The sequence below is a fragment of the Mustela putorius genome, unplaced genomic scaffold (genome assembly GCF_011764305.1).
Source record: "Mustela putorius furo isolate JIRA1106 unplaced genomic scaffold, ASM1176430v1.1 tig00000585_pilon_pilon_pilon, whole genome shotgun sequence".
Taxonomy (NCBI): domain Eukaryota; kingdom Metazoa; phylum Chordata; class Mammalia; order Carnivora; family Mustelidae; genus Mustela; species Mustela putorius.
In genome coordinates this window covers 8,772,008-8,794,975 of record NW_025421424.1, presented here as the reverse complement: position 1 = coordinate 8,794,975, position 22,968 = coordinate 8,772,008, and the positions used below count along the sequence as shown (strand labels likewise).

Sequence of the window (22,968 nt, the reverse complement as noted above, 5' to 3'; positions counted from 1 at the left end):
TGATGTCAGTGTAAAGTGCACACTGGATTTTGAAGACTTAGAAAAACGTAAAAAAAACTTTAATAGTTTAAGAAATATATCAATTGTATATTAAAATATTTTAATATTTTCAATATAGCTAAATAAAATATATTCATTAATTTCACCTTTTTCTTTCTACTTTTTAAATCTGGCTACCAGAAAATTTACTTACAAATATGGTTCATGTTATATTTCCATCGAACAGTGTTTAAGCAAGAGAAGAGAAATTGTTGGCAAAAGTACAAGACCAGGCATGAAACAAAAATAATGGCAAGGAGGGTGCCTGAGTGGCTCAGTTAGTTAAGCATCTGACTCTTGTTTCCAGCTGAGGTCATGATCTCAGGGGTGTGAGACTGAGACTTGCACTGGGCTCTACATTTAGCATGGAGTCTGCTTGGGATTCTCTCCCCCTTTCTGCCTGCCTGTCCCCTCATTCACAATCTCTCTCTAAAGTAAATAAATAAAACCTTTTTAAAAAATGATGGCAAGGTAGCTATCAAACAACTGGGGGCAAGGAGGATCTTTTAAATTCAGAAAATGCAAATCAGATCATTTCAGCATCCTTCCAACAGTACACTAAATTGAACTATCTGATAATTTCACTAATCAACAGAGATTTCTCCATTACATATATTAGATTTCTCTGAAACATTAGATACATTGCTGCTTTAAACACTGGGCTCCAAACTGCCATTCTAAACCCAATTCAAATGTTTTTAAATAACAAAAAACAAAACTTTTTTAAAAGATCTAGATGGCTATAAATTGATGCGATAGAATCAAAACATAAATATTTTAAATTACAGTTTAGCTATATGAAAAAAGAAGTTCTTTCCTCTGAGAGCTTTCCTATATTTGTTCAAAAATATTTTTATTATTTTTGAAATATTAAAATTGTTATGAATACCGAATGACACTGCTATAAAGGTTTTGGGTTTTTTTTAATTAAGGTAAAATTCACATAATAAAATTAATCATTTTAAAGGATGTCATTCAGAGACTTTTTTTTTAGGGACTTTTAATATATATACAAAGTTCACTCATGTAGCATGGAGAAATATTTCAGTCCTTTTTAAGACTGACATTCCACTGTGTAAATATACCAGTTCTATGTATCCCTTCATCATCAGCTGATAGACATCTGAGTTGGTTGTAGTTTGGGGCTATTATAATATTGCTGTGAACACATGCTTTCAGTACTCTTCAGTATATGCTTAGGGGTGAACTTCTGGGTCATATGATAGTTCTAATTTTATCTTTTTGAGAACTGCCACACTGTTTTCCACAGTGGCGACACCATTTTACATGCCCACCTGCAATGTATGCGGGTTCTAATCTCTCCGTATTTTTGCAAACACTTGGTATTTTCTGAAGGTTTTTGTTATACCCATCTTATGAAGGGGCATGTCACTGTGATTTTCATTTTTATTTCCCTAATTATGAATAATGTTGAGAACCTTTTCATGTGCTTACTGGTCATTGACATAAATGTCTGTCTGAATTCTTCTTTGAAGAAATGTCTGTTGAAATCCTTCCTCCTTTTTTTTTATATAAACTTTTTTTTTTAAGATTTTATTTATTTATTTGACAGAGAGAGATCACAAGTAGGCAGAGAGGCAGGCAGAGAGAGAGAGGAGGAAACAGGCTCCCTGCTGAGCAGAGAGCCCGATACGGGACTTGATCCCAGAACCCTGAGATCATGACCTGAGCCGAAGGCAGCTGCTTAACCCACTGAGCCACCCAGGCGCCCTCCTTCCTCCTTTTTTAATTGGATTATCATTTTATAAATGAGTTGTTAGAATCCTTGATACATTCTGGATATGACTCCTATCAAATATGGTTTACAAATATGTTCTCTCATTCTGTGGGTTGCCTTTTCACTTTCTTGATAGTATCCTTCAATGCACAAAAGCTTTTAATTTTGATGAAGTCTAATTTATCTAATTTTCTCTTTGTTGTTGCTTCTGCTTTTGGTGTCATATCTAAGAGACCATTGCATAATCCAGTCATAAAAATCTGCCCCTATGTTTTCTTCCTCTGTTTTAGCACTTAACTTTAGGTCTTTGATTAATTTTGAATTAATTGTGCATCATGCGAAGTAAAGGTTGCTTTTATATGTGACTATCCACTTGCCCAGTATCACTTATGGAAGACTATTCTTTCCCCATTGAATGATCTTAGCACCCTTGTCAAAAATCAATTGACCATAGGGGCTCCTGGATGGCTGAGTAGGTTGGGCATGCAACTCTTGGTTTCAGCTTGGATCATCATTTCAGGGTTGTGAGATTGAGCCCCATCTGGGGATCCCCACTCAGTGGGAGTTAGCTTCTCTCCCTCTGACCCTTCTCACTCTCTCACTCTCTAAAATAAATAAATGAATCTTTTAAAAAAATCAATGTACCATAAATGCATGGGTTTATTTCTGAACTTACAACTTGATTCCATCAATCTAGATGTCTGTCTTTATGACTTAATTACTGTAGCTTCACAGTAAGCTTTGAAATCAGGAAGTGAGTTCTCCAATTTTGTTCTTTCTCAAGGTTGTTTTGGCTGTTTGAGAGCTCTTGTAATTCATTGTGAATTTTAGGATCAGCTTGTCCATTTCATAATAATGGCAAATGAAGTTTTGATCAGGATTGCATTGAATTTGTAGATCAACTTGAGGACTGCTGCCATCTTACCAATATTAAGTATTCCAATTCATAAACATGGGATGTCTTTCCATTTATTTAGGTATTTTTTTAACTTTTTTAACAATATCTTGTCATTTTTAGTGTACAAGTCTTATACTCCTTGGTTACATCTACCTTTAAGTGTTTTAACATTTTTGATGCTACTATAAATGGAGTTGTTTTTTAAATTTCTTTTTCAGAGGCACCTGGATGGCTCAGCATCTGCCTTTGCCTCAGGTTGTGATCTCAGGGTGCGGGGATCTTGCCCTGCATTGGGCCCCCTGCTCTGTGGGGAGCCTGCTTGTCCCTCTCCCCACCATCCACTCATGCTTTCTCTTGCCCTCTCAGATAAATAAAATCTTTAAAACAATTTTTTTCAGACTGTCCACTGCTAGTGTATAGATATACAACAGACATAAATAAAGACTTGCTTTTTGCCATTTTCCTCTTTGTTTTATATGTCTTTAGACAATAAATTTGTTGAACTCTTTTGCTAGCTCTAATGGTTTTTTTGTGTGTGGATTCTTTGAGATTTTCTATGTACAAGATCATATAATCTGTGAATAAAGACAGTTTTTACTTTTTCCTTTGATTTTTGGAAGTCATTTTCCCTTCCTTCTTCTTGCCTAATTTCACTGCTAGTACTTCTAGTACAATGTTAAATAGAAAGGACAAGAAAAGATGCCCTTGTCTTATTCTTGATCTTAGAAAGAAACCTTTCAGTCTTTCATCTGTAAATATATAAATAAAAACTGCATATCTATAGATGAAAGACTATGGGTTTTCCTTTATCAGTTTGAGGAAGTTTTCTTCTATTCCTTTTTTCTTAGTGTTTTTTTTTTTTTTATCAGAAAATACTGTAGGATTTTGTCAAATATCTTTTCTCTATCAATAGAAATGACCATGTGGTTCTTGCTCTTTTTTCTATTAATGTGGTATCTTACATTGACTGATTTTCATTTGCCTTCTTGGGACAAATCTGACTTGTTCCTGGTGTGTAATTCTCTTAATATGCTGCTGGATTTGCTGTGCTACTATTTTGTTGAGGATTTTTGCATCTACATCATAATGGTTATTAGTATGTAATTTTTGTTTCTTGTGATGTCTTTGGTTTTGGTATGGGATAATACTGGCTTCACAGGATGAGTTAGGAAGAATTATTTCCTTTCTATTTCCTTTTTTTTTTTTTTAAAGATTTTATTTACTTATTTGAGAGACCGTGAGAGAGAGCATAAGAGGGGAGAAGGTCAGAGGGAGAAGCAGACTCCCCATGGAGCCGGGGGCCCAGTGTGGGACTCGATCCTGGCACTCCGGGATCACGACCTGAGCTGAAGGCAGTCACTCAACCAACTGAGCCACCCAGGTACGCTTCCTTTCTATTTCTCTGAAGAATTTAAGAAGGACTGGTGTTTATTCTTCTTCTAGTTCTTGGTAGCATCTGCCAGTGAAGGGATCTAGTCTTTGGTTTTCTTTGGAAGTTTTTAAATTACTGATTCCATCTCTTCATTTGTTATAAGTCTACTTAAATTTTCTATTTCTTCTTGAATCAGTTTTGGTTCCTAGAAATTTGTCCCTTTTATTTATCTAATTTATAGATCTATAATTGTACACTGTATTCTGCTTTAAATTTCTGTAATGTTAAGTAGTAATGTTCCAGTTTCATTCCTAATTTCAGTAATCTGAGTCTTCTCTCTTTTTTAATTGATCAGTCTAGCTAGAAGTTCAGCAATTTTGTTGATTTTTTAAAAGTATTTATTTCACAGAGAGAGAACGAGTGCACAAGCAGGGGGAACAGCAGGGGGAAAGGGAGAAATGGGCTCTACACTGAGCAGGGATCCCAGTGTGGAGCTTGACCCCAGGACCCTGGAATCACGACCTGAGCCGAAAGTAGAGGCTTTAACCCACTGAGCCACCCAGGCGCCCCAGTTTTACATTGTCTTTTAAATCATATTGAAAAATATATTTGCAAACCCAAAATACATTAACTTTTATATTTGCTTACGTAATTATCTTTACTGGTGTTCTTTATTGCTTTGTGTGGAGTCAAGACTGTCTAGTATCCTTTTATTTATAATATATCCTTTTATTTATAACATATCCTTTTATACATAACATAGACCTGCTAGCAATGAACTGTTTCTGTTTATCTGGAAATGTCTTAATTTCTCCTTCATTTTTGAAGGATAGGTTTGTTGGATATAGAATCTTTAGCTGTGGAGGCACCGGGGTGGCTCAATTGTTTAAGAATCTGCCTTTGACTCAGATCATTATCCCAGAGTCCTGGGACTGAGCCCTGCACTGGGCTCCTGTGGGAGCCTGCTTCTGCCCCTCTACCCTCCTCATGCTCAAGCACACTCTCTCTTAAACAAATAAAATCTTAAAAAAAAAAAAAATCCTTAGTTGACAGTTTTCTTTCTTTAAGAATTTTGACTTTGTTATCCCACTGCCTTCTGGCTCCTAGGATTTCAGATGAGAACTCAGCTGTTTTTCTTACTGAAGATTCCTCATTCATGATGTTCTTGCTGCTTTCAGGAATTTCTCCTTGTCCTTGGTTTTGGAAAGCTTGATTATAATGTGTCTCATTGTAGATTTCTTTGATTCTATCTTACTTGAGGTTCACTGAGTTCTTGATCTTTATTTCTAGATCTCTTTCTAAATTTTTTCCCTAGATTTCTTTTTAAATTTCTAAATCTTTATTGATTTCCTCTAGTGGTAAGATATCCTTCTCATGACTTCCATTTGTTCTTTGCACATGGCTTCCTTTACCTCTTTGAGCATATTTAAAATATTTGATTTAAAGTTTTTGTCTGGAAAGTCCAAAGTCTTGACGACTTCCTTCAGGACAGTCTCCATTCATTTCCTTTCTTTTCTGTGAATGGGGCATATTTTGTTTCTTTGTGTGTCTTTTTTAATTTGTTTAAAACTGCAAATTTTGAAGATTATAATCTAGCAACTCTAGCAGTCAGATTTCCCCTTCCTCCCCATGGCTTGTTGCTGTTGCTTGTTGTAGCTGTTTAATGACTTTTCTGAACTAATTTTCTGAAGTTTGTAGTCATTATCATATATACCAGTGAATCCTCTCTCCTTTAGCCTGTTCATCAGCCAGTGATTTGATAGAACTTGCCTTAAACACTTGGAACCAAAAACAAAACAAAAAAAGCCAAGTCTTTGCAGATTGGTTCTGAGTGTGTTGGGGCACACCTTCAACATTCAGCCAGGCAGTTTACAACCCTGCCTTAGCCTTTACTTTCTGTTTGTGCAGAACCTGAAATTCAGACAGACATGAGAGCTTAGGGTCTTCTTAAGTCACTTCTGAGCATGTGCCCAAACTTGGGCATGTATGGGACATCTGAGATTCCCAGGAATATGTGGGAGTTTTTCAAAAGCCTTTATTTTCCAAAGTATTTCATTCCCCAGCCTTTCCTCTCAAGCTTTCTGGTTTGTCTATTATTTGCCCCAGCTATTATCCCTTGCTCCAGGGCAGCAGGGACTAATGCATTTGTCTTTATGTATTTTCAACAAATGCCCCCCAGTGTAGCTGTGTCAGTGCTGGGAGAGTTCCAAATTAACCCAAATAAAGGCAATACCTTTGAGCTGGCCCTTCAGAGAGCCAACCAGACAGGTCAAAATAAACAAGCACAATTCTTCAAGAATAAGAGCCATTCCACTTTCTCTGGTAGAAGGAACCTATATCCAGAATGCAGACTTTTGTCTTCAAGGCTGCCACTGAGCAAGGGAGTGGGAAATTGGGGGGGGGGGCAGTGTAAATTAAAACACTTAAAACTCACTTAACAGTGATTCAGCTGTTTTTTGTTTTTTGTTTTTTTTTTAATTGATTATGCAGTCTCTAGGATACTACAAACTTTTGATTAGTTTCCAGAGTTTCAATAAAGCTAATTGACTGCTTTTGGAGTTCCCTACACTGATTTTTGTTCTATCTTAGGAAGGTCTTCTTAATATTGATAACGTATCTTGGGGGGTGGGGTTGTTGAGGGATACCAGGGACAATGCTAAATTCATACCATTCAGGAAGCATTCTCTGATTAACCCCAACTAGGGCCATACTTTTACTCCTGGCATTTATTTAGTATCAGATTAATACTTATTGATCTATTCCATTTAAATATTAGGCTAACTCATGATTTTACATTTTGCCTTTTCAAAATAAAGAACTGATATAAAGAACTATAAAAAATAAATATCCCTGGGATGCCTGAGTGGCTCAGTTGGTTAACTGGCTGCCTTTGGCTCAGGGCATGATCCCAGAGTCCTGTGATTGAGTCCCACATCGGGCTCCCTTCTCAGCGGGGAGCCTGCTTCTCTCTCTGCCTCTGCCTGCCACTCTGCCTGCTTGCGCTCGCTCTCTCTCTCTCTCTCTCTCTGACAAATAAAAAAATAAAATCTTTAAATAAATAAATAAATAAATAAAGGGTGCCTGACTCAGTGGGTTAGCGCCTCTGACTTCAGCTCAGGTCATGATCCCAGGGTCCTGGGATGGAGCCCCGCATTGGGCTCTCTGCTCAGCAGGGAGCCTGCTCTCCTCCCCCCGCACCCCCCCCACCTGCTTCTCTGCCTACTTGTGATCTCTGTCTGTGAAACAGATTTTAAAAATCTTTATAAATAAATAAATAAATAAATGCTGCATTTTGCTTATTTTGATCCTCTTCACATGCTTCCAATTCCATTAGCAACTAAAGTTCTCAGGACTGAATGAATGCTTTGAATGAATGATTTAAATGAAAAACAAAATTTAAAAGGTGGATAAGTATTTTTATACTCTTTAAATATCCAAAAATTATCACCAATTAGATCAGCATTCCCCATTTTAAAAAGTATCTCTAGGATAATTTCAATTCAAAAGCACAGGTAAGTTTGTAATTTCAGAACCAAAGTATAGATGCCCATGAACACTAAAATTTGTCTCTAGTATATGAAAAAAAAAGCAAGGGGGGGAGCTGCTAATGACTCTAAGTGTCTTAGGAAAAGACAAAAGATAACATGAAATCATTTGCCTGAGTTTCCTGCAAAACAAAGTTACTTTCCATATATTTCACACTTACTCATTGTTTAATTCTAAAGCTTGATAGGCTGCTTTGATTCGAGCTGGAGGATTTCTTTCCCTCCATGCCTTCTGCATAACTGTAGGAAAAATATTGTAAAAAGCAGATGAGATGGTAAACATAAATAATCTTATGCAAAACGTATGAAGAATGAGCTAGGAGAGTAAACAAAGATTTAAATAACATGTTCTTAAACATAAACAAGAAATTGGGATGTCAGCTCACAATAATCTTTTGAGAAATTTACATTAAATGGAAGCATCACACAAAAGAAAAATATATTCTTTCTCTGATTTGAGTAACAACATATAAGGTATTTAATCCAGTTAACTATGCCATTACTATACATAAACATTAATATTTCTAAATGCATATTAAAATTGGGTAACATCGAATTATAATCATATGAAATATTCTAGTCCTTTTATCACTTTGAAAAGGGTCGATAAATGCTAAAAATATACAAAACTTAAAAACAAAGTATTTGTCTAATCAATGATTCAATCCAGGAAGAATGTTTGAATTTGTATTCTGTACAAAAAGGTGGAAAAAGCAATTAATTTAGAATATAGTATATTTATGGAAAATGTCAGTCTCTACCAAGATTCAAGAAAAGCCTGAATTAAAACCTCTCTAGAATAATAATATTAGTTTTGCTACCAATTACTGTACAAAATGAAAATTAAGTTTCTTAAAAATTAAACAAACAAATAAAGTAGATTCATGAAACTATCTGGTCTATTTCAAATTTGATAAGAAAAATAGAGAATCTATGAATGTTGCTTTTGGAACAAAACCTACAACTGTCTAGAAAGAATAATGTGGAAAATGTTTGAGTTTTCCTTTGGAAACAAAATATTAGTCTTGGCTTGGAAAAGAAGACAATATATTTCACTTGTGTAACAAAAATACATTTCTCATATCGAACATGTCACCAGCTGTCTGACAACTAATGCTTCCTGAACGTGACACATTGATGCACGTCAGCACCCATCTGATAATAACCAGGTAAAGAATAGGGTTTTGCTAAAACATTAAAATATTACATAAAATTAAAGAATATTAGACTTGCCAGTTTTAATGATGGGGATTTCTTCTTTAACTTACATGATTTAACTTACAAGTCAAATTTGGATACTGAAATCTTTATCAACATTTTAAGTGGCCATTTGGGATTCTAGCCTATTATGTATATATCAAAATTAATAGAAGCAATTCTTTTAAATTATTAAGTTACATGAAATTTTTGCTAATTATAAAAATGTTATAATAACCATCTTTTAACATCTACTTTTGCATACCTGACCAAATATTTCCTTTCTAGAAGTGGAACGGTTGATTAAAATGTAATGCATCTTCTGAAAGATTTTGGATATAATAAACTCCCAAACTCTTTTCAATAAGATTGTATTAATTTACATTCTTTCAGGCAGTGGAGAAGAGTGAATGTTTCCCTACTTAGCAACACTGAGTTAGTATCAATTTTTGCTAATTTAATACATGGAAACTATCTCATCTTCATTTGCCTGCCTTTCTTTTTTACTGAGATTATCTGATCCACCTTTAAGCATTTTTTTCTTATTCGTATTCTTAGAAAACGTTTTCAACTGCTCTACCCAGACTTTTAAGATTAATCCTCACAACGAATTCAGTTCTAAGCCAAAGGGAAAAGGGGAAATAAAGTACAAGAAGAAATCTGTATTTCTTTCTAAAACAGGCTTAAGAATAATTAAAAGGAAAATGCTGATTTAGTATTTAGCTGTCTTTTTTTTTTTTTTTTTTAATGTAAAAAGGTGGTTTTATTAAAGCACAGGGACAGGACCCATGGGCAGAAAGAGCTGTTCACCTGTCCTCTTTTAAGAGCTCTTGATATGCTTAAAAAAACAACACAAGCAATTAGCAATTCAATCAAATTTATCTATTTTTTAAAGTTAAATAATATTGTAATATGCTATCAATCAGAAAATAGTCAATCCCAAGATCAGGGGCTATGAAATGTAGATGCCTATGAAGACTAAGCAGAAAACAGAAATGTGTAAATTAAAAGCATTTGCACAATCTAAAGAAGAGAGTCACAGCTCAGGTCTGATTATTGCAAGGTGTACATACAGGTCCAGTTTTGCCATATTTTCCAACTTCTAAAAAGTGTAAATTTGGGTTTAAATGTCAAATCTCAAGGCACCTGGGTGGCTCAGTGAGTTGAACCTCTGCCTTCTGTTTGGTTTGTGATCTGAGGGTCCTGGGATGGAGCCCCACATGAGGCTCTCTGCTCGGCAGGGAGCCTGCTTCCCCCTCTCTCTGCCTGCCTCTCTGCCTACTTGTGATCTCTCTCTGTCGAATAAATAAAATAAAATCTTTCAAAAAAAGGTCAAATCTCCTGATTCTTAAGTGTTGAATTGAAAATACCATGAAAACAAATTATTCAAAAAACACTGCTGGCTGGGGGACCTCTCTGGCTCAGTTGGTAGAGGATGAAACTCTTGATCTCAGGGTTGTGAGTTTGAGCCCCACATTGGGTATAGAGGTTACTTAAAAATAAAATCTTAAAAAAAAAAAATCAAAAAAAGATAGAACACTGCTGGCTGGCCCTGAAGATCTGTTTGTTTTATGTCTTAAATAAATAAATCAATAGGATGAGAACAGAATCTACTAATTTAGTAACTGATGGCAATTCATCAAGAGAAATTTGTCACATCACATATATGTACACATTTTATTTATTTTTTTTTTAAAGATTTTATTTATTTATTTGTAAGAGAGAGAGAGAGTGAGAGCGAGCACAGGCAGACAGAGTGGAAGGCAGAGTCAGAGGGAGAAGCAGGCTCCCTGCGGAGCAAGTAGCCTGATGTGGGACTCGATCCCAGAACGCTGGGATCATGACCTGAGCCGAAGGCAGCTGCTTAACCAACTGAGCCACCCAGGCGTCCCTATGTACACATTTTAAAATATAAAACTACAGATATAAAATCATTACCTTTATGTGAGTGTCTGAAAAGATCAATATGGATCAATTCACAGGTAAGAGTCTGTCCTTGAGCTCAGTATTTACCTGGGATTACACATACCTCTAGAAATACATAAAACTTTGCAAGGACCAAAACAGCATGCGTGGTTTTAAGAGAACCAATTTCTATAAAGTCTCAGCTTTATATGACTCTTCCTAGAACTGATCTACCTAAAGAATGTGCCTCTGACTGGTCTATGTACCATGCTGGTTGCCCTTTCCTACCCAGTATCTGCTTCCCTGCTCTCCAAAAGATAAATTCCTGAAAAAACTCTTACTTCTCACCCACCCTGAATCTTTCTAAGGTACATTCCGAAGAGTGTAAAAATCTCCAAGTGCCCAGAGGAAAATTCAAAGTTTAGGTTTCGAGGCAGCCATTTTTTGTGAAGGCACCTACAACAGGAATTCCTTTTACTTAACAATAAATCTTGGCATTAGAAATAAGAGTATTCTGGCCCCTGGATGCTCTCCAGGGGAAGCAGAGGAAGTGATAACCGTTTTTATCAGTTCCACTTATCTGCGCCCCTTGCCCCTCACTATCAAAGAATGTGTTGCTCCTAAGGAAAGGTCCCCTCACAGCAAGGCAAAGGGGGCACTAGTAAAGGAAAATAAAGGTGGTGGAATCTTATTTTGGCCAAGTGATAGGCCCTAGGCAAAGCTCCAAAAATTATCTATGTTTCTATCTTAGAATTTAAATTCAGAAGAGAAATGGCTGTCATAGGGATGCATGTTAACACGTTTATTTGACTTAAAAAATGAAGTCAGACTTTTCTGTCAGAAAGTCAGTCTGATTTGGTCAATGAGAACTCACGCAGCCAAGTGCTGTTCTACGGAGGACATTTTCGAAAGCTGAAAAAGCCAAATATGTAGCTCCAAGGATTTGACAAAAATATAACTAAAGTACATGATACCACTTAGAACCTTATGATCAAAGCAAATTAAAATTTTTAAAAACTTAGGCAAAACAATTTTATTGTGGAAAAGTGTATGTGATAAATTAAGACTCTCAGGTATACAATAATTATAATATGGAGGTGTGAAATGGATGAGTTCAAGAAGCAAATGAACTTATGTAAAATTTACTACTGCGAAGAGTATTCGTTGATGTCTTTTTCAATAGATAATGGTGGATATCAAGTCATTAGATTTCTTGAGATACATTCAAATATAGGGTATTCTAGTTTTATTTTTAATTGTCTGTAATATGCTAAAAATCATATTCTTTGCAATTATTTAATCTTATGATGTCAAGTTAAAAATGTTTGAAAGGATACATAGTTTTTCAAAATTCCTTTAGGAGATAAGTGAACAATAATGTTTGAGAGCACAGCTTTAGTGGATAGCCATGGATGCTACCGGAAAAGCCTGCCAACGTCCGCAATTCTGCTTATGAAAATTTGGTGAAGCCTTAATTTCTAGAGTTACTTTTAGAGTCAACTTTAGTCCCTAAAGTTAACATACTAATTTGCCATTAATATAAACACAAAGCATATAAACATAAGGCAATTCCTTTTTCTCCTATTCACAATTAAATCCCTTCATGTAACCATTCCAAAGATCCTTGCATTTACTGCTATCACCCACCCTTAATATATTTAATCCAACAGATACAGATCACAAAGAATTCACTTCAATGCTGGAAAACTGGCTATTTTTCAGACCTCCTAGTGGTGATCTTCTTTTGCCTGTCACTATGATGAGTAGAATCAACGTTAGTATAGTGGTGAAGAGTCAGACCTGAATTTGAAATCCAACTTTATCATTTATTAGTTAGGTTACTTAGGGCATATTACTTGATTTTCCTTTGCCTGCCTGCCTACCTATCTTCCTTCCTTCCTTCTTTTCACACGTTTATTTCTGAGGTTGGTAAAAGTACCTATCTCATAAAATGATGGGGAATACTAAATCAGTACATTTATGTAAATTGTTTGGAACAGTATTTGGTGCATAATAAGTGCTATACAAGTGTTAGCTATTATTAGTGAAATTGCTTAAGACATCTGTGACACTAAGGTCATTCACTGATACTTTCATCAAAGAATAAATATTAATATATTTACAGTATGCCAGGCAATGTGCTAGATGAAAAGGATTCAAAGATGATAAGAATACAGTCCCTGCTTTCCAAAGTTTCCCACCCTATTAGGGAAGATAACCGTTAAAACAACATGATAAAATTAACATGTAAATGGCTGTGGTTGAATAAATTAACTAGAATTGTTTCATTGAGGCTTGGACTAAGTACTGTAAAAATGCAAAAAATAAAGTGTTTAACTCTCAAGTTCCTAGAGAATGTAACTTTTAATTTGGATCTTGAAGGATAAAAGCAGGAAGCACAAAAGTAGGAGGATAGATAGGAAAGGAGAGGGCATTCAAAGTGAAAGAACAGTGATAAAGATCTCTGTCTTTAACCATGTATTTAAGAGTCTCAATACTCTCTTCCATAGAGAAGACTTACACCTAAACACAGACATTTCTATGATATTCCACCACTTTCCACACACTTCTAACTTATGACTGGGATAAAATATATTCCATTTTAATCTACATGCCATGCCCCAGGGTTTACACTTTGCCTTACTCTTATGTATAATTGCATATGTTAACTCCCCAGACCAAACTGGGTACACTGTTCTCTGCATAAGCAGTTGCTATATTTGACCTGAAAGGTTTTTCAAGTAATAAAAGAAGCAATTTCATATTTTTATAAAGTACTTTATATTCTTTATAAGGAGGATATGTAGTGTAACAACCTAGTTTACGTTCATAATTAATTTCAGTTTAATCTGTGTCTGTTATCCATGATGCAAACAACCTCAAGCCAAGTAACTTTGCGGATTATAATAAGTTATGCTAAAGAATTTTAAAAATAATTTTCATCACCACTGTTTACCCCATGAGCAGATATGACACGTACCTGTGTCTGAAGGACGTAAAAAGTCCGTGTCACAGGTGAAAAAGGTCTGATGGTCCTGAGCTGACAAATTCATGTCATAGTATGTAAGTGGCTCTTTACCAGTCACCCAAGTGTATCTTTACCAAAACACAAGAAAATATGTAAATTGAACATGAGAGAGCCTCTACCTATTACAACAGACACTATTTAAAATGCAAAAATATATGGTTACAAATTCTATATCAGGATGTTTTAAAAGCTTATTATCAGAGACACAAGAGATAACAATACAAACTACTTACAGGATGACAACAAAAATCAAAACCAAAGGGAAAAGGCCAGATTATTAGTGCTTCTGTATTAGATTTGAGAGGATAAAACAATTTGACTTATATACATACCTTATAAAATATTCTTAACTTCTCAGTGAATTTGAATTTTAAAAGTAAAACTACAAAGAAACTAGAAGAACACATGGGTGGACTTTTACTAGATGTCAAAATGGTAAAGAGCTTTTGAAGCATAAAGCAAATAGAAACTTTTTCTAGATTTTACTAAATTAGAAATTTAAACTTTCATATCCCCCTGAAGCCCACAAAAATTAATAGCAAGTTAACAAACCGGCTAATAAATACATTTTTAAGGGTCTAATCTCATTAATAATTAACAAATAGTGAATTAAATTAACAAATTTTTACTTTTCATTTGTCAAACGGCAAATATATGTTGCTGAGGATGAGGAGGAATATGGACTCACACATACTGCTGGAATTAATTAAATTGCCATTTACCTTTCTCTTTCCAAAAATCAATTAGGTAATATCTATTAGGAGTCTTATAAATATTCACCTCTAGCTAGGGAATGGGCATGTGGAACTCTACTATGCCATTCTCTCTACTTTTTAATTTTTGAAAATCTCCATAAAAAAAAAAAAAAAGAAGGGACGCCTAGGTGGCTCAGTTGGATGGACGACTGCCTTCGGCTCAGGTCATGATCCTGGAGTCCTGGGATCGAGTCCCACATCGGGCTCCCAGCTCCACGGGGAGTCTGCTTCTCTCTCTGACCTTCTCCTCACTCATGCTCTCTCTCTCTCTGTCTCTCTCTCTCAAATAAATAAATAAATAAAATCCTAAAAAAAAAAAAAGGAAAATAAAATAATAAAGTGGAGAGGGGAAAATAAAAACTGTTCACATCCTTTAATTCGGGAATCTCAGTACCACAAATCAGCCCTAAGGAAATAATCATAGATGTTTAATATCATGTGCTAAATATTTATATATAAAGATACCACTTTAGTCTATATGTTGACAGTGAAACATAATCTGTGACCCAGATAGGGGAGCAATAGGTAAGGTAAGATACTTCCATATAACAATAGAGTACAATCATTAAAAACCATGTTTTTGAAGAAATTCATGTATGAAGGGGAACTTGGGTGGCTCAGTCAACTTTAAGTATCCGACCTGATTTTGGCTCAGGTCATGATCTCAGGGTCCTCACCCAGTAGAGCATCTGCATCTGCTTAAGATTCTCTCTCCCTCTCCCTTTGCCCCTCTGCTACCCACTCTTCCAAAAAAAAAAAAAAAAAAGCAAATCGTGTATTAAGAAATTCTGAGGAAAATTCATACATTGTGTTAGAAAAAAAGGATGTGAAATTATATACACATAATAATGCCCAAGTTTTGTTTCTATACATGCATACAGAAGAGATATCAGATGGAAATACTAACAACAGTTATCACTTAGTGGTAGGAAATGGTGATTTTTACTTTCTTTTTTTTTCTTTCTTTTTGATACATCTCTTCATTTTCCAATTTTCTACAGTGACTATGCATACATTTTAAAATTAAAAAAAGCATTTTAAAAGCACATTGAATTATTTATATGTATATGATAAAAGATTTTAAGTAATTTAATAAGTCTTTCATTTTCCAATTTTCTACAGTGAATATGCATGCATTTTTAAATCCAAAAAAAAGCATTTTAAAAGCACATTGTAAGTATTATTTATACGTGTATGATAAAAGATTTTAAGTAATTTAATAGTCTAAGTTGCATTGTTATTTAAAGTTTTTAAGCTATTTTGTGAGAAATTTCATAAAGAAAAAAGTAGACCCTTTTTCAATAAGCAAAGTTTTGCTACATATTCTAAACATGTAAAAAGATTACTTATTAATGATCTACATTATTCCCAAAATGAATTAAAGGAATTAAAAAATATAGTGTACAATATTAATGACCTTAATTTAAAAACAAATAAAAAAGACTACGTGAAAGCAAAAATTGGGCCATACAGTGGAGCCAGGAATGAATCTAACATATGAAATACATACCAAAGTTCTGTACATTTATTAAAGGCTGACTACAGTAGGACTTTAAGCTTTCTAAAACCACACAATGATTAGCAGTGCATTGAGACCTTTACATTAAGATAAACTAATCATTCAAAAAGAAGTATAAGTATTCCTGATATCAAGATAAGAAATTTCTTTTTTAGATCTTTGTGAAGTGAACCCTGTAATACAACAAGAAATAGCCTAAAACCTTTTTATTTTAACAAATGGACTGAGAAATTCAAGGACTTGTTTCTTACAGAATCCCTTAATACAGACTAAAGGCATCTCTCATAAAAACCTAACTTTTCCTTCCCAGGATACTACTATCCTACACTATCAAGTCCTTAAGCACAGGGATTATCACTCTGTCACTCTGTATTCCCATCATTTTCACAGTGGTCATAGATAGTAGATACCTAATGTTTCTTGATCAATGAATTAAATAACATGCCCCAGTTTACTTCCAGGTAAAACACAGTTCTTATTAAAATAAAGTATCGGGGCACCTGGGTGGCTCAGTGAGTTAAGCCCCTGCCTTTGGCTCAGGTCATTATCCCAGGGTCCTGGGATTAAGCCCCACATCCGGCTCTCTGCTCAGTGGGGAGCCTGCTTCCCCCTCTCTCTCTGCCTGCCTCTCTGCCTACTTGTGACCTCTCTCTGTCAAATAAATAAATAAAATCTTTAAAAAAATAAAATAAAATAAAGTATCTTTGGGTATCTTTAAGTGTCAAAAGCTGCTTTCTCATCCAGAGTTAAAACCAGAAGAAAAATGGACACAGCAGTATGGATAGCAAAAGGCAATATAAAATACAATGGGTGCCTGGGTAAATCAGTTGGTTGAGTGATCAACTCTTGATTTAGGCTCAGGTCATGATCTCAGGATCATGAAATTAAGCCCCACATTGGGCTCCACCGTCAGCAAGGAGTCTGCTTGAGATTCTTTCTTCCCTCTGCCTCTGCTTCTCCCCATACATGTGTATGTGCTCTCTCTCAAAATAAATAAATATCTTTAAAAAATTTTAAAAATACTATACCCTGTACTGTTGCACAAATTAAGTTCATATTCACATTCAGATTGATATTTTCTAGTGAGTGTTCAAATAAATTTTGAAATTGAGCATATATGCATAAGAATATGCTCACATTTGTACTTCTTTTCTTAATCTCATGAATTCTCTGAAAAGGTTTTTTGCCAAAACCAGGAGCCAATTGTATACTTACTATTATCATAAACAACTGGCTTGAAGCAATGTTTCTCATGATTATAGAAGTAAATACAGTGAAGATGCTGCCAACTAAAGGTTGGGCTAATCATTTTACTTTATTATTAAGTTTTATTATCAGTGTCTCCAATTAAAAGAGCTGTAATGTGTTTATGAAAACAAATGTTTCCATAATACTTCTACTCTAAACCTAATGCTATAGTTATACTGAAAGCAAAATGCAATACCTCCTATATTCTGCTCCTCTGAAAAGATTTAGAGGGTTTCTCCATACCTTGCATTCTAAAAAACAAAGGGGGGAAAGGGAAATAAATTAATCAGCTGCAGTTCAATCTTAATTTCACCAACATTTATTGTACAGTCAGTATATGCTATGCACAGTGTTAGCCAGATAGCCACAAAAATGAATAAGGCCTGGATCATCCCTACTGTCATGCAGCATACAATTAAATCTAGTCATTCTCCTATTTCTATTATTTCTATGGCATTTAGTTCATGATTCAATGACAGCACTTCACTGAACATATTATAATGTGATTATCCATTTGATTTTCAGTTTCTCTCTTTAGAACACGAGGTGTTAGAATTTATTAATTTTTGTATTCTTGGAGCCTAGCACAGCATTTGGAACTAACTTGTTTAAATGAATGAAATGTCATATAAGAGTCAGTCATGTAAACTACCATCTGAACTGTATGGTAAGTGCTACAGGAGAGATATATTTTGTTCCAAGAGAAGAAAAACAGAAAGTTAATTAATATTTTTCTGGGGAAATTAGAAAAGGCTTTAGAAAGGAGGCAACACGTGAACTGACACTGAATCGTGGTAAAAGACATTGAATTATGATAAAAAAAATCATGGTAAAAGAAAGTTGCCAGATGACGAACATTCTAAGGAGAAAACGTATCATAAAAACCACAAAGTAGGGTGTCTGGGTGGCTCAGTCCTTAAGCGTATGCCTTTGGCTCAGGTCATGATCCCAGGGTCCTGGGATTGACCCCCCATCAGGCTCCCTGCTCAGCGGGAAGCCTGCTTCTCCTCTCCCACTCCTTCTGCTTGTGTTCCCCCTCTGTCTCTGTCAAATAAATATAAAAAATCTTAAAAAAACATAACAAAACAGAACACCAGTATAGTTAGGCTAGAGTGCAGGGTAGGGAGTGTCTTTACTCTCCATATGCAATGATATACTCAATCTCACAATAGGGAATAAGATTACAGAAAGCATTATTATCATAATTATTTACATACTGGACTCAACTTCTTGAGGACAGATCTATGTCATATTCATCTTAATATGTCTCATTCTTAGGAGTTCTGTAATTATTTTATGAAAGAGGAGAAAAGAAAAAGATTAAGAAAAGTATCATTATTCCATCCTGTACTCTTGAATGATTGCCAATCCCCTCCCGACTGTTCCTGGTCAATACCCACTCATGCTTCAGAGCTCAGCTTCAATGGCGCTTTCTCAAAGACTTTCCCTGACCATATCTAAAAAGTGGCAGTATTTTTCTACTAAACTAATACAACTCTAAGTTCCTAGGGTTACCAAACAAATGAGACATCTATGGAATTAAGTCATTTGTATTATTACTGTATGAATTTTACTGATATCAAATTAAAGGAACAATAATCCAAAAATATCATTTTTATCTGGCCTTCAAATTTTTACTTTCCTAATTACATATCACCAATAATATTTACTTTGTATTACTGGATACATATAGAGGGAAAGCCTACAATTAAAGTATGATTAAGAGTATCTATACATGAATAACTAAGATTTCAATACCTTTGTAAATATATTGAGAAGAAAAAGTATTTTTCCTAACTTTGCTATGTTGGCAGAAATGGCTAATTGTCTCTGTTCTCTCCTTTATCTAGTAAGATCTCCTAATTATTAGCTGAGCATATGTATGCTGAGAAAATGGTTATAATCTCTAGATTCCCTTATAGCTACTTGTGGCCATTTGGCAGAGGTCTGACAAAGTAAGCTGAAGTGGTAATGTAACATTCTGAGAAGTATCCTTGGCTGCTGGGGATTGAGCAGGAGGGAAGGGTGGCCTCCTACTGGCCTAGTCTCCTTCCCACTGACTGCAATGTAGATATGATGGCATAAATGACATGAACTGTCTTGAACCACAAGGGAAAACCTCACTTGAAGATTGGCAGGCTAACAAAATAGGAGACTGATGATCACTGGGTTTCTGATGATCACTGTCCTCTGTATCAGTGCAGATTACCTATATTTACATGGAAGACAAACTTCTCTCTGTTGTGAGTTTTCTATCTCCCACAGACAAATACAATCTTAACTATACAGCTCTGAAAACATATTATATAAATAGTTACCTGACAAATTCTGTCTGCTGGTTTCACTTTCTCTGTTGCTAGAAGGAGAACCTGGCTCTGAAATGCTGCTTTCTGTTCCTCCCATCAGTGGTCGCAAATGGCTCACAGATACTTGTTCAATAAAAGACGTGCCATGTTTATGAAAGTACCACCATTCAAATATCTACGACAAACCAAAAAAAATCCTTAATTTAAAATAGAACTGATCAGCAGATATATGAGCTCATATTAAAGCATTCCTAAAAGATGCTCCCATTTAATCTGGCATTTTAAATGTACTCTCCTTCCAAAAAATAAACCAAACATAAGATTCCCCAATAACACATGCTAGGCAGAAATAAAATACCCTTTTTATAACTTTGTTATGAAATTTAGAGAAGCTGGGCAAAACTGGAAGAAATATATCTGTAAATGAAATATTAAAAGAACAAGAAACAGGGGTGCCTGGCTGGCTCAGTCAGTAGAGCATGTGACTCTTGGTCTCTGGGTTGTGAGTCTGAATTCCATGTTGGGTGTAGAGATTACTTAAACAAATCAGCAAAAAGCATTTAATCTATAAGTAATCTAACTCCATTACATTACATTGTCATTTTATTCTATCTACAGCATAATTAAGAGAAATAATTTTGAAACCAGCATGGTGGATTAAGACTAGGGTTAGAAAGCTCACATTTAACTCCCAGTCCCCTTGTGTGCTTTGGGTAAGTCACTTAACCTTTACCCTTTCAGAGCCTCAATGTCCTATCTATTAAATATGGTTAACAAGAAGTGTAAGTGCCTTCTGAACATGAAGTACTACTCCAGTATTTGGCAGTATAATTAATGTAGGTTAAGAGGTTGATTCTCATACTGAATCATTTAAAAATCAGGATATTCACTCCTTTAGGTTTTCATAGTTTATCAACGTTATGAAAAGAGAAATCAAAAGAATCCCTGCCGGAGTGCCTGGCTGGCTCAGTTGGTACAGAATGAGACTTGATCTCCAGTTCTAAGTTCAAGCCCCATGTTGGGCTAGAGAGTACTTTAATTAAAAAAAAAAAGAAAAAAATTTAAAAAAAAGCTCTGTGTTGAATTAGCAGAATGTTTCATATTTGGATACTAGCACTCCCAATTCCCTTTGCCTGGCTTTTTTGGGGGTTTCAGCTTAAATGACAGGTCCCCAGGGAGATTTTCCTGATTCCACAGAACAGAAAACAGTATTATATGCACTCCCCCTGGATCCTCCATTTTCCTTTCAGAGTAATCTTTTCATTTGTAATAATTAGCTAAACAACTGGCTTCATTGCTATTCTTCAAGCTCCCAAACACACTATCCCCCACCCCTTCTGGTGGAAGTAACCCAATCAGCATAGATAGAGCTCCATATTTCAGGAAGTAGAAGAAATTATAAAAATAATAACCTTTGCTAATAAAAACTCATCAATATTATAAGGGTCATGACACAGTTTAACCTTTAAAATGTTACTTGAATTTCCTAATTTTCTTTGCAGTATATTGTTATGACCACTCTATTTTATTATTAGCTACTGCTATTAACTATATTAACATATAGTTTGCATCCTAAATTCCTCAGTAATTTTTTTTTTTTAATCAAGAGAAAATTCCTTTCTTGGCTAGCATTTCACTTTCAAAAATGGCCAAGTATTAGTTCTTATTAAAAAAAAAAACAACAGAAACAAAAAACACTCCAATACAAATGCCATTATTTCTACTATAATAGAAGAGCACCATCTAGAGATGAGAAAAAAGCACAGAAAAATTCCTTGGTCATGTATGCCATACTTCCTCAGATTTTTATCTGTAGCAGTATTTTTTCAAGGTTTATACTAGGACACACTAGTTCTCAGGGATGTTAATAGAGATTTTATATATATATACATATATATATATTTTTTAATTTCTTAATTGAAAATGAGAGTTCAGTCAATTAAGACAAGGGAAAGCCGAATTAAAGTTACAACTTCTCAGAATAATAATGGTCAAATTTCATTAAGTGCTCACTGTAAACTAGCTACCATGTTATTGAAAGATCTTAGACACATTATCTCATTTAGTTTTCATAATCCTATGAAATTGATATTATCATCATCCCCAGTTTATATGAGGAAATTAAAGCTTAGAAAAGTTAACTAACTTGCTCAAAGTCACACAACTAAAGTGATGGTTCTGAAAACTAATATAATATTGTATGTGAACTATACTTCAATTTAAAAAATTTTTCTTCTCGCAATTAAAAAATAAATAAATAAAGTGATAGTTAGCTTGGCTCCAATACTCTGCTCTTAAACACTCCAGAGAAGATAACTGGCAACCTATGGGCTGAATTCAAGACACGAATTTTCAATCTGCCCAATGTTCCCAAGATTAAGGTATTGGCAGACTTTTATATAAAAACTTGCTGCATCCAGAGTCTTCCAAAGTCATATGAAAAATTAGAAGATCTCATAAGAGTGGTCTGCAATCTATATGGCAACAACTAGCTTTATACCCTTTCAAAAGGAGCATGAATTGTCCAGATTACCCAGTGCTAAAAGTAAATAAGAAACTTAATTTTCACACATTTTTTTTAAAGATTTTATTTATTTATTTGACAGAGAGAGATCACAATTAGGCAGAGAGGCAGGCAGAGAGAGAGAGTGAAGCAGGCTCCCTGCTGAGCAGAGAGCCCGATGTGGGGCTCAATCCCAGGACTCTGGGACATGACCTGAGTGGAAAGCAGAGGCTTTAACCCACTGAGCCATCCAGGCGCCCAATTTTTACACATATTTACACTCTATATCATTTGTTGCTAAATTGGGCCCTGCAATCATTTAGTTGGGAACGCACCCCCAATCCCTGCCCCTTCCAGTAAGCAACAGTCTTTCATATACAAAGGAATACTGCCAGTCTCTAAATGTGGAGAGGAAGGCGCAGTATTTTTTTTTTTCAAATTCTGAACACATATTGAGAATGCTGATTTATAAGTATTTATAATTATTGTAACCGTATAAAGATACTTGATCTTTAGATAAATACCAAAACATGAAGGAAATGGAAACTACTTACAAATATTAGTCCTGATATCAAAGAAGATGTTCCTGTAAGTGCCACATAGAATTTCGGTGTCAATGAATTTAAAAATACTGTCACTGCAAAAGGAAAAAAAAAATCAACGTTTAAAAAAATGCAAATGCAGAATATTCAAGTTACAAATATGCAAGTGTCTTTATGAGTGGAGGAACATAAATAGTGTTAATATCTAGTATGAGATTCCTTTGAGAAAGCTCTACTTTTTAAAAAGGTACTTTAAATTTCCATTCTATCACATCTTAAAAATTAGCTTTGCACATGTAAGGGTAGCATTTTAAACTGACAGTTTGTTAAATAAGCAAATCAAAGTGGGATAATTCAGTTTACTTTTGAGAAT

The 22,968-nt window shown here is 34.9% G+C and overlaps 1 protein-coding gene across 8 annotated transcripts in view; it reads right to left on the bottom strand.

Moving 5' to 3' along the window:
- Positions 1-22,968, bottom strand: part of ST7L (suppression of tumorigenicity 7 like) — a 119,742-nt gene that overhangs the window by 94,550 nt on the left and 2,224 nt on the right. For 5 of the 8 annotated variants that reach the window (XM_004769788.3, XM_004769784.3, XM_004769785.3 and 2 more), the window contains exons 2-6: positions 22,608-22,690; positions 19,563-19,725; positions 17,441-17,495; positions 13,675-13,790; positions 7,754-7,832 (exon numbers count right to left, since the gene is read on the bottom strand). In XM_004769788.3, the coding sequence (XP_004769845.1) occupies positions 7,754-7,832; positions 13,675-13,790; positions 17,441-17,495; positions 19,563-19,725; positions 22,608-22,690 (496 nt within the window). Of the gene's footprint in view, positions 1-7,753; positions 7,833-13,674; positions 13,791-17,440; positions 17,496-18,461; positions 18,528-19,562; positions 19,726-22,607; positions 22,691-22,968 lie in introns of those variants that run through there. The other 3 variants (XM_045081899.1, XM_004769789.3, XM_013044418.2) reach the window with 3 other exon arrangements.